Source organism: Thermobia domestica, chromosome 4 (genome assembly GCF_964235325.1).
Source record: "Thermobia domestica chromosome 4, izTheDome1.hap1.1, whole genome shotgun sequence".
NCBI lineage: Eukaryota > Metazoa > Arthropoda > Insecta > Zygentoma > Lepismatidae > Thermobia > Thermobia domestica.
The window spans coordinates 10,609,415-10,624,239 of NC_137457.1; the positions used below are offsets into that span (position 1 = coordinate 10,609,415).

The 14,825-nt window shown below is 36.9% G+C and overlaps 1 protein-coding gene across 1 annotated transcript in view; it reads right to left on the reverse strand.

The window, feature by feature from the left end:
- Nucleotides 1–14,825, reverse strand: part of Psf2 (DNA replication complex GINS protein PSF2-like protein) — a 66,359-nt gene that overhangs the window by 46,088 nt on the left and 5,446 nt on the right. The window contains exon 2 of the mRNA XM_081755163.1: nt 8,371–8,637. Within this exon, the coding sequence (XP_081611289.1) occupies nt 8,371–8,618 (248 nt within the window). The 5' untranslated portion in view covers nt 8,619–8,637. The remainder of the gene's footprint in view (nt 1–8,370; nt 8,638–14,825) is intronic.

Genomic DNA, 14,825 nt, shown 5'->3' on the forward strand with positions numbered 1-14,825 from the left:
CGGACGTTACACCATCAATTCAAGCTGGAAAAAGTCATGAAAGCTCGCGGCTATCTTCTCACGGATGCCCACCAAAAGGAACGAAAGTGGAACGCCCGGAAGCTGTACGAACGGCATCTGGCAAAACAAAGGCGGAGGTACGTCGTAACGCTCGATGAAGCATGGATTTACCTTTCCAACTGCGGCAAACCGAGAGCCATCATGTACCGAGAGAAAGGCGCCAAGAACTTCAGAAGGTGGATCCGTGTCTGTAAAGAAACCTTCCCAAAAGGGTTCATGGTCGTTACTGGCTACTGTTACCGAGGTAAACTAAAGATTTATAGGGTGGCGAAGAACTGCAAAATAAATTCGCATTATTTTCAGGAGCAGATCATGCGGCCAATCAACGAACATGATATTCCAACAATGTACGGAAATGACGCCAATCTGGTGCGCATTCATATGGACAAGGCCTCATCACATACCTCACGATCGTCCCTCGCATTCTACAGGGAGATGGAGGAGGCAAGTGGTATACAGGTGATACCTTTCAATGAGGTACCTGTTAAATCTCCAGATGCAAGTCCTATGGACTATTGTGGATTTAGATTGCTGAAGCGGGCTTTGGGAAAACGGCGTGTGAGAACTGTGGAAGGACTTTGGAAAGCTGTGCAACGGGAATGGGACAAGATTCCCCTCGCAGTTCTTGAGAGGAGTCTATTACAGTGGAAATTACGTTATTGGGCTGTTGTTAGGAACCAAGGGAAACACATCGAGCACTTACGGACCTGGCGCCATTCTTCTAAATTTTTAGGTAAGTCGAAATTGGCCAAATGGAGACTGAACAACCTCTGTATTGTCAGCAGATCGGCTATTCTCGGCCGTTAATGCAGGCTTTATAGACTGTAGTTTGCTACTTTTTTTCTTTCAAGTGGCTTCCCAATTCATGGGTATAAAAACGAAACCTGCTAAATCCATTTTTCAATTTTGTCAGGAAATGAAGAAAAAGTGACGCCCTATGTTTCAGAATTGTTGATTTTTTTTTTTTTTGTTTTGTTTTGTTTAATGGTCACAGATTGAGTCAAATATATCGAAAAAAAAATCTGAAACATAAGGGCGTCACTTTGTCTTCGTTCCCTGAAAAATTTGAAAAAAGAAAATGGATTTCGCAGGGTTTGGTTCTATTCTCCTGAACTGTCCTCACGACGCTGGGTGAACGCTGCAACGCCAACACCGTCTGGTGACTACGAATGGTCACACCTATCTTTCCTCTGGCCAGACCCGGCACTGCTTAACTTCGCTGATCTCACGAGGAGTGGTATTCCTGTGTAGATAGGGCGTTGGTAATAAAATAATAAATGCATATTGAAATAAAGAGGAAATTTGCAAGGAAATATAAGGAAGTGCTAAACTGACTCCCTAGAGCTACGGTCCATGATGGATTGTGCGTAACTAATGGAGCAATACAACCATCAGCTACGCACTGAAAATATTAGAGATAAGAAGATCTAGGCTTTTAAACTGTGTTGCTATACCTTTACGCAGTGCTCGAAGTGAAAGATCAAAAGAAGTATATCATGAACACTCTCCCGCTTCTATTTAAAGCATTGCCTTTACGTCACTTATGGAGGAAACATAATGCAAAGGCTTGGATCGGGAGTAGAGAAGTTTTGCTCTATTCGATAATATTTACATGCTTCCCAACATAATTTACATCAAAGTAATTTGTATTTTAAGCTGAACAAGTAGAATAAAATAGCTTTCATGTATTGTCACATGACGTGGGCTCATTGCAAAACATAGCAACCGAAATATACGTTCTTATGCCAGACGGAGCAAACGCAGTACGATGCTACTATGATAACCGTAGTGGGGTTAGCCATACTGACAGCTTAAAAAAGAGTTCGAGTTCTATGAGAGTTCGAGTGGAAACGCCGGATTCTAGTTACAATGAAGAATTTATGGTAGGGACAAGTGAACCCTTAGATCTTGACCTTCGAGGAAAAAATTGGTTATGTTCTGCCGCGTAGTATATTTCTCATCATCACCATCTCTTTTAGCCTAGCAGGCATAACTGTGGGACGTAAAACTCAAAAATTTCATTTTAATGAGGATTAATACATTCTGAATATTTAAATCTTTACAGAATTATTGTTTTCAGTATTAGTGGACATTTCTAATTTATACAGGGTGTTTCAAAACTACACTGACAAAAAGTTTGGGAGATGATTCCAGACACCACGGTAAGTCAAAAAGGTATGTCAACCTGGGTTCAGAAATCCGTGATTTTAGAGTTATAGGCTGCCGAAAACATAAAAACTTTGAAGGTCATAGCTTCAATACTATGGGACCTACCGTAGTCGGGTCAAGACTTCACTAGTATGTGCCCTGTACAAATATTCATGTTCGAGAATCCTGCGGTACTCACACAACAATTTTTATGGAGTTAGTTGGTGAGTACTTCAAATTGTATGTCCGTAGCCGAACGCCCTCTATAAAAATTGTTGCGTGAGTACGGCATGACCCTGCAACATGAATTTTTGGGTAGCGCACCCTAAGTGAAGTCGACCCGACTACGGTAGGTCCCATAATATTGAGCTATAGATCTTTAAAGTTGATTTTTTCATGTTTTCGGTAGCCTATAACTCCGAAATGACGGATTTCTGCACCCAGTTTGGTCTATACTTTTTGTCTTATCTTCATGTCAGGAATCACCTCCCACACGTTGTCGGTGCTGTTTTGAAACAACCTGTATACAGAGTAATGAATTCTTAGCTTCAAAGAGAATTTCTATATAAAAGACGATCCCAACAATTGGCTCCCTCTAAACTGGTGATGTGTGAAGAGTGTAACACCACACGCTTTACCTATTGAAGCTGTTATTGCTATTTTCGAGGTTTGTGCATAAGATTACTATTTCCTGCCATTAATCCTGATGCAACTTTCCGTCTTCTGAAAGGAGTCAATATGGATTCCCACAATAGTACATTGTTGCCAACTTGTGTTTCCAAACTCGTAGTAATCCTACATAAAACATGTAGACAGAAACTTGGCGTACTAAACTTGGCAAGTGCACTCAAACTGTATCTAATGACTGGACTAACATAATAGTTGCAAACTTCGTGTTTTTAGCTCTCTCACTGTTAATGGCCAGGAGGAAGTGCATTTAATAAAATTAGATGATTTTTGAGAGGTCCCATACAAAGGATGCATTTTTTTCAGACTTTTAAAGTAATAAGTTGTATTGTAATAAAACAATGACTATTCTTCATTCTTACTCTAGTACGAATTTTTATGAAAGTCCCAAAAGTCAGATATAATAAACTTATAGGTTATAACACACTGCCGACGGAATGATATAAGTAATGAACAAAAAGACAGAACATAATGTTATTTTTGAGAAGGCTACAAAGTTGGAACTTATATTTGTGCTTGTGTTTGTGTTCAGTGAATATATTAATCAAATTTCAGCAAACTTTCAAGAACAATGGTTGGAGTTACACGTGATTCCTTGTGTGTTATTTGTTTGAACTCACACACGTACAGTTCGCAGGAAAAAAAAAAAAAAAAAAAAACTGCAACATGAGCATGTAAGTTTATTGTGAAACGACGAAGTCTTTTGCTCCAAAATAAGTGTGCACGGGAAGACGCCGAAGTTTCTTCTGGCGTGATTCGTGCCGTGTTGATTCAATGCGCTGTTAGGTGTAGTTTCACAATAAATTTACACGCTCATGTTGCAGGTTTTTTTGCTGCGGACTGTACCACAATAAATTATGTAGTCTCAATCTTTCTTTTTTTGTAATTCAGAATAAAAATATTGCCTGCAATGTATATGAATGTTAAAATTTAACTGTAAAATTCCAAGAATGTACACAACCACACAAAACCAAGCTTTTGATGAGTATCATATAAATATAAATATTTCTCTCATGTTTTGTTTTAATTTTATTTTGTTTCAAAAAGACGGTGTGAGATATATTTTGAAGTAAAAATACTACATAGTTATTTTGCTAGTTATTTGTATATTTTTTAAAAAAGTACTTATTTTTGTATATAAGAGGTTAAAAATTCTTATTATATACATTGGATAATCTTTTGGGACTGATAATGTAAATATGTTGAGAATTAAAATTGTTTGAAATATCTTTTAGAAATTAATGGTTCACATTCGAGATTTTGTATCATCATCTGCATCAATCATTTATCAAATGATTTTTTGTGTTGTTGAGAAGCGAAACAAAGTCTGTTTTATAAATTAAAGAAATTATTAATTAATTTAAAGAAGAATTGTCTGTTTTAATTTAAAGAAGAATTTTGAAATAAAGCCCAAAATTTCCCAAGCAGAAAAAAAGTTTTTTTTTTTTAAAAAAAAAAGCAGTTTTTTTTCCCAAGCCATTCTATGATTTTTCCCATAATGCATCTCTACTTTCTTTGTTTCTCCGAGATATATTTATTAAAAGAAATTTGCTTGTAAATACAGTTTTATGAGGCTAATATTAACAAAGTACATAATATTCAGGTACAATTTGTAAGAGTGCACTCTAAACATATTATCAATTTAGGGGAAGCCACTTGTTTGGATTATCATTTACATAGACAAATATTTCACGATAAAAGCAAAAATAAAATGAAATCTCTAAGTTTTACGTCCCACGCTTATGCGGGTTACGCTAAAGGAGAAGGTGATGATGAGAGATGAGTGAAATGGTGGAATGAAGAAAGTGGGAGGAAACGGGAGAACCCCGAGAAAACCCACAAGTACGGTGTTTGTCCACCACAAAGTTCACACGGCGCGAGCTGGGATCGAACCAGGGACCCCAAGCATCGGAGGTGAGCGATCTACCACTGAGCCCCCCCCCCCCCATCCCCGTTAAAAGCACGCTAACTTTGTATACATATCTGAAACGACTACTGATACTAAAACAATAAGCATGTTAAGATATCAACATACAACATGTATTAAACTTTATTAAAGTTCCTTAAAGTTTATTCGTATATGTAATCGAAATACTGAAAAGTTTATTCTATATTAAGGAATTAAAAAAAAAAAAAAAGTGAATAATTACGAAAATCTATCGATATTGGTGCTAAATACAATAACCAAACCTTTCCGCAGGACATTTGAAAAATATAGGACAGTTTGTTTTATACAATAGAATATTATGCTCTGAAGCAAAGAAAAAAAAATATAAATGTATTGTAAGAAAAGGGCCACCCTTCACCCCAATGGACAACTATTTGTTACTGAAAATAGTAAAAACACTAAAAAATGCGGTAGTGCGAATATTTTTAGAACTCAGAACATATTCGCACTACCTCAGAAGAAAAAGAAATAGTTAACTCTTATTTATAGGATTAGCATGGCAGTTAACACTTTTTACACGTAGTTATTTATATATAAATTTAATACACGCAAAAATATTAACTATTTCTCTACTTTCTTCCTATCCTTCTAGTTCTTTTATCTACAGATAAAGTTTGACATTATTATTCATTACTTCATATCTTTCTAATGAAAAAAAGATTGATAACTTATTTCTCTGTAACAAAATACTTGAATCTAATTAAACATTGAATTATTTGATCAAACTATTTTCTTCTGAAATAAATAATGTAACACCATTTCCTTCATCACAGCTCTGTTAATTATATATACAGTTCTAACAACTGTTACACAACATAAATTTCAGGACATTTCCAGTTCATTTCCAAGATTTTCACCATTTTTCTGCTATTCCATGACTTTTCCAGAGCGTTTCCACGACACGTCTTTATTTGCAGGTTTTCCAGGACGCGTATTATGTACACCAATATTAGAAGGTGTTGGGATATGTTGGTAAATACCAACACACCTCAATGCCTAGCCAATAGTGCTGCACACATTCTGAAGGAAAATGCTAACACAGCTTTCGTTATAAGAAACTGGATCATGGCAAAGGTTCCTCCGCTAAGCTTCATTGGGAAAGAATAAGCAGATGGGAGACAAAGAGCAAAAAAAGTGGCCACGGGAGGATAGGAAAAACCAAATAAAAAAGGAGTAGTGAGAATTAGTGACTGTCCCTCACAAAAAAACAGACACATTTAAGCATATTGCTGATGTATAGCAATTTAAATCATCATTAGAACTGCCTTTGGCTTGATTTTTAATAATTCAATCACTGAAAAATATAAGAAATAAAGAGAAGATTAAAATATAGGACATAATATAGACCAATTTCAAAAATATAGGAAAAAATAGAAAAATAGAACAGCTGGGAGCCCTGGAAAACTTCCTGTAGAGAGGTATCTAGCTCCTCTTAAACTCCAACCATTTTATTACAGATTAAATAGTGCTTATTTTAAACTTTTTACGCACACTAGGAATTTGAACGAAATCTCACTCTTACGTTGGGGTTCTGGTGAACCCCCTAATTATAGAAAGCTTATGGAACACAGATTCTAACGAGGTAACACTTGTGCAAACCAATTCAGTTTTATCTTATATGGAACCGTCCTGAAAATAAAAATAATTTACATCAAAAGAGAAGGAGACAAACTTTGCCCCCACCCCACCCCCACTTTTCCACATAAGCAACAAGCGCATATACTGGGTATTACCATGTAGTGAACTATTTCAATGCTTCACATACCAACTTTTATGAGTGTATCCCCACGGGAGGGGGCAATGCCCTCCACAAAAACCTGATGCAAAAAAACAAAAACATCAACTTCACCCTCCGCCGTGCTATCCAGCTCACATACATAAAATGAATATCGGCGGAAAACTTCATCATTCAGGAACACATATCAAAATTATCTCCCTAGCTTAATTAGTGGCTGAGCTATTGAGTTTCAAGCCTTAACGCAACAGTTGTGTCAATGGGTGTTTATGCAATACTTGGTTAGCTGTTAATAAGCTCTTCTATGGACAGTCTTTGAAGTTCTTCCACACTATTTAACCTTCGTCCGCTCGCGTACTGCCAATTCACGTTTCTGCTCGCGCCATTTTGGCCGTCATCGATTATTCACGTTTTTCAACATTGTGCATGATGCAAAGTGTATGTTTTGCAGTACCTAGGTAATTAGGCTTAGTAAATTAAAACAAATCATTGTTGACCAAAAAATATGTTTACATTAATATACAACACTGCTAAATATCAATGAATATACTGTGAACAAAACACGAAAGAACAGAATTTAACCTAATCAACATCCATGTCACTGTCCTCGTGAGATTATTGGCATTTATTTATAAGTAGTGGTAATGATTGCACATGTTTTTCTACAATCTGTACATTCAAGGCGGGTTCTAAGCTATCAAATATCCATGTCACTGTACTCGTTGTGAGATTGCTAGCATATACTGCAAGTAATAGTAATGGCTGAGTGCTCTTTGCACATGTTTTCTCCAAATATCTGTTCAGATTGATTCGACTGGTTCATCATCGGTAGTTTGCTCTCTGATTAGTGCCAAGAACACGAGCAAATCTTTTGACAAAATTGTTGTTTCAGAACGAGCTTTCAGGTTTTGATTCATTAGCTGTAATGCTAACTCGTACAGATACGGTCTTCTTGTGTTATTTTTTATGTTAGGGCAGTTAAAAATGAAACAGCCAATGAAAGATAATGAAAATTTTACTTAAATTGTTATGTAAAAAATGAAATGAAATCCTTAAGTTATACGTCCCACGGTTATGCCGGTTAGGCTAAAGGAGACGGTGGTGATGAGTGATGAATGAAATGGTGGAATGAAAAAAGTGGGAGGAAACGGGAGAACCCCGAGAAAACCCACGCACACGGTGTTTGTCCACCACAAAGTTCACTTGGCGGGGGCTGGGATCGAACCCGGGACCCCAAGCGTCAGAGGGGAACGCTCTACCACTGAGCCACCGCGGCCCTTAAATTGTTATGTAGTTGAGCAACAAAAAATTCACATTTTCGCTCGCACTAACGGCAAATTGGTCGTCCATCCTCCACAACTTTGGGATTGTAGTGAGCCGGAAGTAGGCACTGGTAAGATTGCAGCCGCACAGAATCTAGTTCTCCGGAGTGTGAATGGAGAATACACACCCATTTGACCATAATGTTAGGGCTCTGGGAAGAAGGGTACCCAAAATTAAAAATGACGGTCAATTTGTCGCGGGCGAGAGTGGATGAAGGTTAATCTTAAATAAATAATTTATAATAAGAATAGGCAGAAATCTCTCCCTGAGAATTTTCCGTTATCGTATATAGTACCGATATCTATACCATTAATGAAGTATTATTTAAGGTTTGAACCATCCGACGATGAGGACTCGAGATATGTGCTCGAAATACAGATGAGCAAATGGAGACACGATGTATTCTAAAGATATGTGACTGTATTCTAAAGTCACAGGAGTTTGTCCTGCGACATATATTCGAACTTACTTGGATCTGGCCTCCTCCTCTTTGACCTCTTCCAGCTTCTCAACATCCATCCAATCGGGGGCCATTATTCGACACTTCTGCCTCTGCCTTAAATTAATGGCCATCCATATGGGGACACGCACTGGAAGTCCTGCTCTGAACGGTCCAACATCGCCAGAGATCAAGTAAATACGGTCGAAATTAAAGTTGGGGATAATGCTTACCATCCCTGTCTCAGCAAGGAACTCCACTTCTGCCGGTTCCAACATTTTAATAAAGCACTTTCACCTACAAGCAGAAAGCACGGATCAGCGACCTACAGATTGACAAATTTTAGATTAAATCGATATATGCAATGTATCAAAATGGCTACAAAATCGAACGATAATTCGATTACCAAAAGGAAATGATTGCAAACCTGTAATATAACAAGTCTCAACTGTATCAAATATCAAATGAAAAAAAAAAAATCAAATCTTTAACGTCCCACGTATATGCCCGTTAGGCTAAGGGAGACAATTTTTAAGGCAAGTGAATGATGGAAGAACTGATGGACTGAGAAAATGGGAGTACCCAGAGAAAATTCATGGACACGATTTTGTTTACCACAAATTTACGTGGCCACGGATCGAACCAGGGACCCCAAGCACCAGAGATAAATACTCTACTACTGAGGGGGCCGCGGTGGCTCGGTGGTAGAGCGTTCACCTCTGGTGCTAGGGGTCTCGGGTTCAAACCCTGCTCACGCCAAGTGAACTTTGTGGTGGACAAACACCGTGTGCGTGGGTTTTCTCGGGGTTCTCCCGTTTCCTCCCACTTTCTTCATTCCACCATTTCATTCATTACTCATTATCACCGTCTCCTTGAGCCTAACCGGCATAACCGTGGGACGTAAAACTCAAAATTTCATTTCATTTCATTTCTACTACTGAGCCACCACGCCCCCTCAAACCAAATTATGTATACAGGCCATTGCATTGAGCTTTCCCCCTAAATCTCTTAAATTGTCATGTAATGCTGTAGTTGCCATCACAGCTGGCTAGCTTAAACGAGATGTACTTTAAAGTATTAAAAGCAAGAACGCCACAGTAAGTATGAACTTTCATGGTGACTTTCTCACATGTCTCAAACCATCCAGATCTTCTCATATATTACAAACTCAGGAAACATGAATGTAATTTATTGAAATCAAAAATATTTTTCGCATAAATATATATATATATATATATATATATATGAATAGTTTAGAGTCAGAGATAATTTATATGATTCATATCTCTTCTCTTTTCACTTATTGATATACAAATTAAATTAAGTTGCTGTATTTCTGACTCGGTTAACTAACTTGTACTAAACTAGATCTTCTGTATTCTGTAGAATTTAAAAACTGTCCATTTATTTTAATAATCTGAACAGCTCCGCACAATGATTTTACTTCCGAAGTTGTGTTATCTTCTTGTTCTCCTCAGGTGACTAATTTGGGCCGCAGCGGCTCAGTGGTAGAGCGTACACCTCTGGTGCGGGGGTCCCTGGTTCGATCACAACCCACGCCAAGTTGACTTTCTGGTGGAGAAACACACTGTGCGTGGGTCTTTTCGGGGTACTTCCGTTTCTTCTCACTTTCTTCATTCCAAAATTTTATTCATTTCTCATCATCACTGTCCCCTTTAGCCTAGCCGGCATAACCGCGCGACGTAAACTCAAAGATTTCATTTTCAAGTCATTCATTAAATACTCACAAGCACTCTAAATCAATAAAATGTATTTCTACCAGCTGTTCTGCGTGGATGAGTCGGTAGATTCATCCCTTTTGTAATCAAGGAGTCTCCGGGTTCGAGTACAGGTGGAGGACAATTTATCTCGGCTGCAAACCGAGTAGTGGTTCCGATTCCACTTTTAACTGTAGGTTCCATGCTTCGTAACTCCACTGTTGCAAAAAATGGTATGAAATCTTTCAGTATAACGTCCCACGTTTATGCCCGTTAGGCTAAGAAGGACGTTGATTAAGGCAAGTGAATGATGGAAGAATTGGTGCAAAAATTGCAGGAGAAACTCATGGACATGATGATGTCACTACAACTTACTTGGCCGGAAGTCGAGTCAGGTACCAGAAATCCAAGAGGTCAGTGTTCTACCCTGAGCCACTGTGACCCCAAACCCACAGTTGTATAGTACGTTAAGGCCAACGTCAATCGAACTTATTTCTACAAATATGTAATGTAGCAAATTTTTATAAACAGGTTTAAACAAACAAAAATATATAATAATAATAATAATTAGTTTTATTCAACGTTGATTATTATACATAACGATTAAATGAAAATTTCAATGCTTATTGTTTTAGAACGTCAGCTTCGAAAAGCATGCATAATTTAAAAAAGAAATTAGTAGTATTGGAGATATATATATATATATATATATATATATATATATATATATATATATATATATATATATATATATATATATATATATGTGTGTGTGTGTGTGTGTGTGTGATTCGTAATACTCGTCCCGGCGGGAGCTCATGTGTTTGGGATTCCACGTTAATCAGTAGTTCCCGTCTTATATAACCTCGCTGCTGAAAGGGACGATATAATCAAATCAACTTAACTCGTGATATTCGTCCTTCATTCAACGAAAGGCATACTCAATAAAAGAAATACCATTATCAGATATTCTATTCAATGGTAAACTTGATGAGAACAGACGACCTGAAACCTACTTATTACAAGCATGAAATATTGTACTGTACAGTGAATTTATGAAAATCAACAGTAAAACATTGATCAATACAAGCTTTCCATAAATACAGCCTGAAAAAAAAATTCTATGTATGTCTAAGGGTACGGTAACTTAAGTGACAACTGCATAATTTCAATAAAGCTGGCATTTGCCTCCTTTGAAGCTTAGCAAATAAGCCTGTACTTTGAGGTCGAAAGGAGTCGAAACTAAACTCCATATGGCACGTTTGCAAATACACGTAACTAGCAAATGCGTGCACCTGTTGTTGTGGCTAAAATTTTTCTTTCTTTCTTTCTTCTGTAGCTTTCACGAAGAATTCGTCTGAATTTGAGGTCTCACAAAAACTTTGAACGTCTCGTATGGGTACCTTAAGGAAACACTTCCACCTGTTTCTTGTCGGGTGCTCAAATATCCAAAATACTGAAACATGTCTTTAATTATTTTAGATTAGAAGTCCAAAACAGCAAATTTAATGCCTCTAACCTTAAAAATTCCGAGAATATGGATACCTTATTAGTATAATTGCTACACTTTCCTTCCTTTCTTTTCTTCCACCCCAGAGAAGTAACTATGTGCTGAACATCATCATGTGCGTGGTTTTTCCGCAGTAGTCACGTTTCCTTCCAGTTTCTCATTCCATTAATTCTTCCATCATTATTAATTTGCCTTAATCATCGCCACCCTTAGCCTAAAAGGGAATATTCCTCAGAACGTTAAACTGAAAGATTCCATTTCTTTCCCTTCCAGGTCAAATACTGAAAAACGTTGAAACACGTGCTTAATTATTTTTAATAAAAACCTCAAATACTAAATTTCATGTATCTAACGTTAACGAATTCTGAGATATGGCCATTTTATTACAATAACAATTATAATTCCATCCCTTTTTTGTGCTCTTTCTACTTTGTTTTCTCCTTCTAAGGAAAATATCAAACAATGCTAAAGTCTTTCCAGCCTTAGAACAAAGTAGACGTAAATAAAGCGGAATGAATTACTCCGCGGCTCTCACGTGCTTCGGTAGCGAGAGACGTGAAGAGCAAGATCGTCTTGCTTACTTACTGTCGTCGCATAATTTCCAAAGTGTAAGGCTACAGTTGGTTTAATTAATGCACTGACACTGACCACTGCTATGTTGGAAATATGTATGCTCCTAAATCCTTATATAACGAGTTTGCCTCTGTTCCTGTGTTTTATAACACGAGACGAATATGGATTATTGTCACACATCATTGCCATGAAACTCTGCATTCTACAATAATTTTAAATGAGTGGGGTAGGTGCGCGAACGCATACGCATGCGCAGTAAATACCGTATGTCCAAATACGGGTGAGGCTGAAATAAAGCTACATCTGTTGTTGAATATATCTGTTGTTGTGCGTTTCTTATCACAAAATGCAGGATAAATTCAGATATCTTTATTTGAAATTATTATTTTAGTAGGGATTATACTACGGTAGGATACTAGTGCAGTGAGACCAACAACCAATCACTGGTCATCGACCCACTGGTAGTCAGGTGGGTTTGTTTACATGTACTTTTTTCTAAGGCTGGAAAGAGAATAGAACACGTGTTTTATTATTTTACATGACAAGTCCAAACACCACATTCTATATCTTTAACCTTCAATGGATATTTTATTATAATAATTATCACCCGTTTTATCCCTTTTTCTACTAGAATTTCCAAAAACCCTTCCTTAGTGGGGCCTTGTGTCACAAATCCCATCGACTTTCAAAATTTTAAGTTTTTAGCTTAAGCGGATTGGCCTAAATGTTTATCTGTCAATCAGCACGACTTACTTTGCACACGGAGATGACAAAGAAACTTTCCACTATGACTTACATATATATATATATATATATATATATATATATACTGACACAATATGTTGTTTATTTTATAATGAAATACTACTAAGCTAAAATTCCACTTAACCAGCCCTATTATTAGCTTAATTGTATACATTTGGATGATTCCTTGTTATTAGCATTAAGGATTTTTACCATTGGTTCCTGAACTCACATAATCGTAACTCTTTAGTCATTAGTAGGACCCGAAAGTTGGGGGAAAATCCTCTTTTTTACGAGTGCCCGAAGACGAGGTTTAGCATAATATATATTCATTTTGGGTCATTGTAGGCCACAAAATGGTGGATTTTATTTGTCCTTTTTTGCCTTTTTCGGAGTTTATTTTTTTTCTTTATTGGTCTTTTTTAAAGGTCTTAACGTCTTTTTTGGTACTTCATCTTTAGACAATAAATTTACTGGCCATTAACGCGAATCACTACCGCCTCTTAAAAATCTTTTATTTAGTAAAGAAAATTCAGAAGATAAGATTTCAACGACTGGATTGATAAGACCAGATTTGGAACAGTCACAAGTCAGATAAGGAGGGGGTTACAATGTCCTCCAGCAGAGGGGTGATGGTAGAAAAGTTTACTTATTTTAGTTTGAGCATTATATTCATTAAATAATTAATTTTAATTAAATTGGGTCTTATTTATACGTCTTTCTTTTCCAGTTTTTAGGTCCTTTTATTTTCAGTTTTTAGATCTTTTTAAAACATTTTTCTGACCAGAACAGAAAGAAGATTTTTCTGTTAGATCTTTTTATAGGTCCCTTTTAGGCAATTTTTAGGTATTCAACTTTCGAGCCCTAGTCATTAGAAACATCAAAAATCATAACTGTGACTCCAATAAAGCACCTGAAGTTACATTTTGGTGTTAGCTATGTAAAATCAATATTTGAAAATTTAACTTTATATGAGTCTAACGAACGAATGAAAAAAATTCTTGACAGTCCTGCATTGATAATTATGAGAGGGAGTCATGAGAACGCACATGATTAAATAAAGACGGTGGCCAAATTGGAGTTCAGGATTAGTACTCCATTATTTGCGAGAGGTACCGGGATCAATACCCGGCACCTCCATCATGTAAAATTTCTTTTGTTGTTAGAATCGGTAGAATCAATGTAGGCGAAATCCCTCCACTGTTTTTCTAAATATTTCTTTATACATGAAAAACACCAAATATAATAAAATAACGCTAAGAAACAGAGGGTCCGGAGGTGCACCAGTGTCCCTTATTCTTATTTCTTATCTTCTCTAGAGAAATGTTTGTAGGGAGGCTCCATGGCTGTGTAAAAATGAAATCTTTAACGTTTACGTCCCACAGTTATGCCGGCTAGGCTAAAGGAGACGGGGATGTTGAGAAATGAAGGAAGTGGGAAGAAACGAGAGATCCTCGAGTAGTGTTGTAAATAGAAAAAAAAAGGTTCGTACTTTTTCAGAAATTTACGGTTTTTTAGAAAAAAAACATTGCCTCGTTTTTTTTCTAATAGTCATTTGTAATGCATCTTACGTCTATTTAAGTATGAAATATTTAAATATCCTTGAGCTTCCCCCCACCCTCTCCCGGGTCTGCGCACAAACCTAAAAAAAAAATCTTGAAAAATACTGGGAGAACATAAGAAAACTGCCCAAAATTTCCCTAAAATGCACCCTACAAAATTTAAAATTTCCTGACACATCCCTAATTATTGTAGGATTACGATTCATACGCCGTTCTCTTCAGAATAAACTAGGCTTTCAGACAGTACCACTGGCATGTCCGTCGGACTTCCCTAAGAAGAGAAACGTTGAGGAAAATAGGGATTTTTTTTTGTGTGAAAAAATACCTTTTTCTTCCCCATTTGGAGGCCCTCTGGCGCAGCCCTGAGTAAACATACAG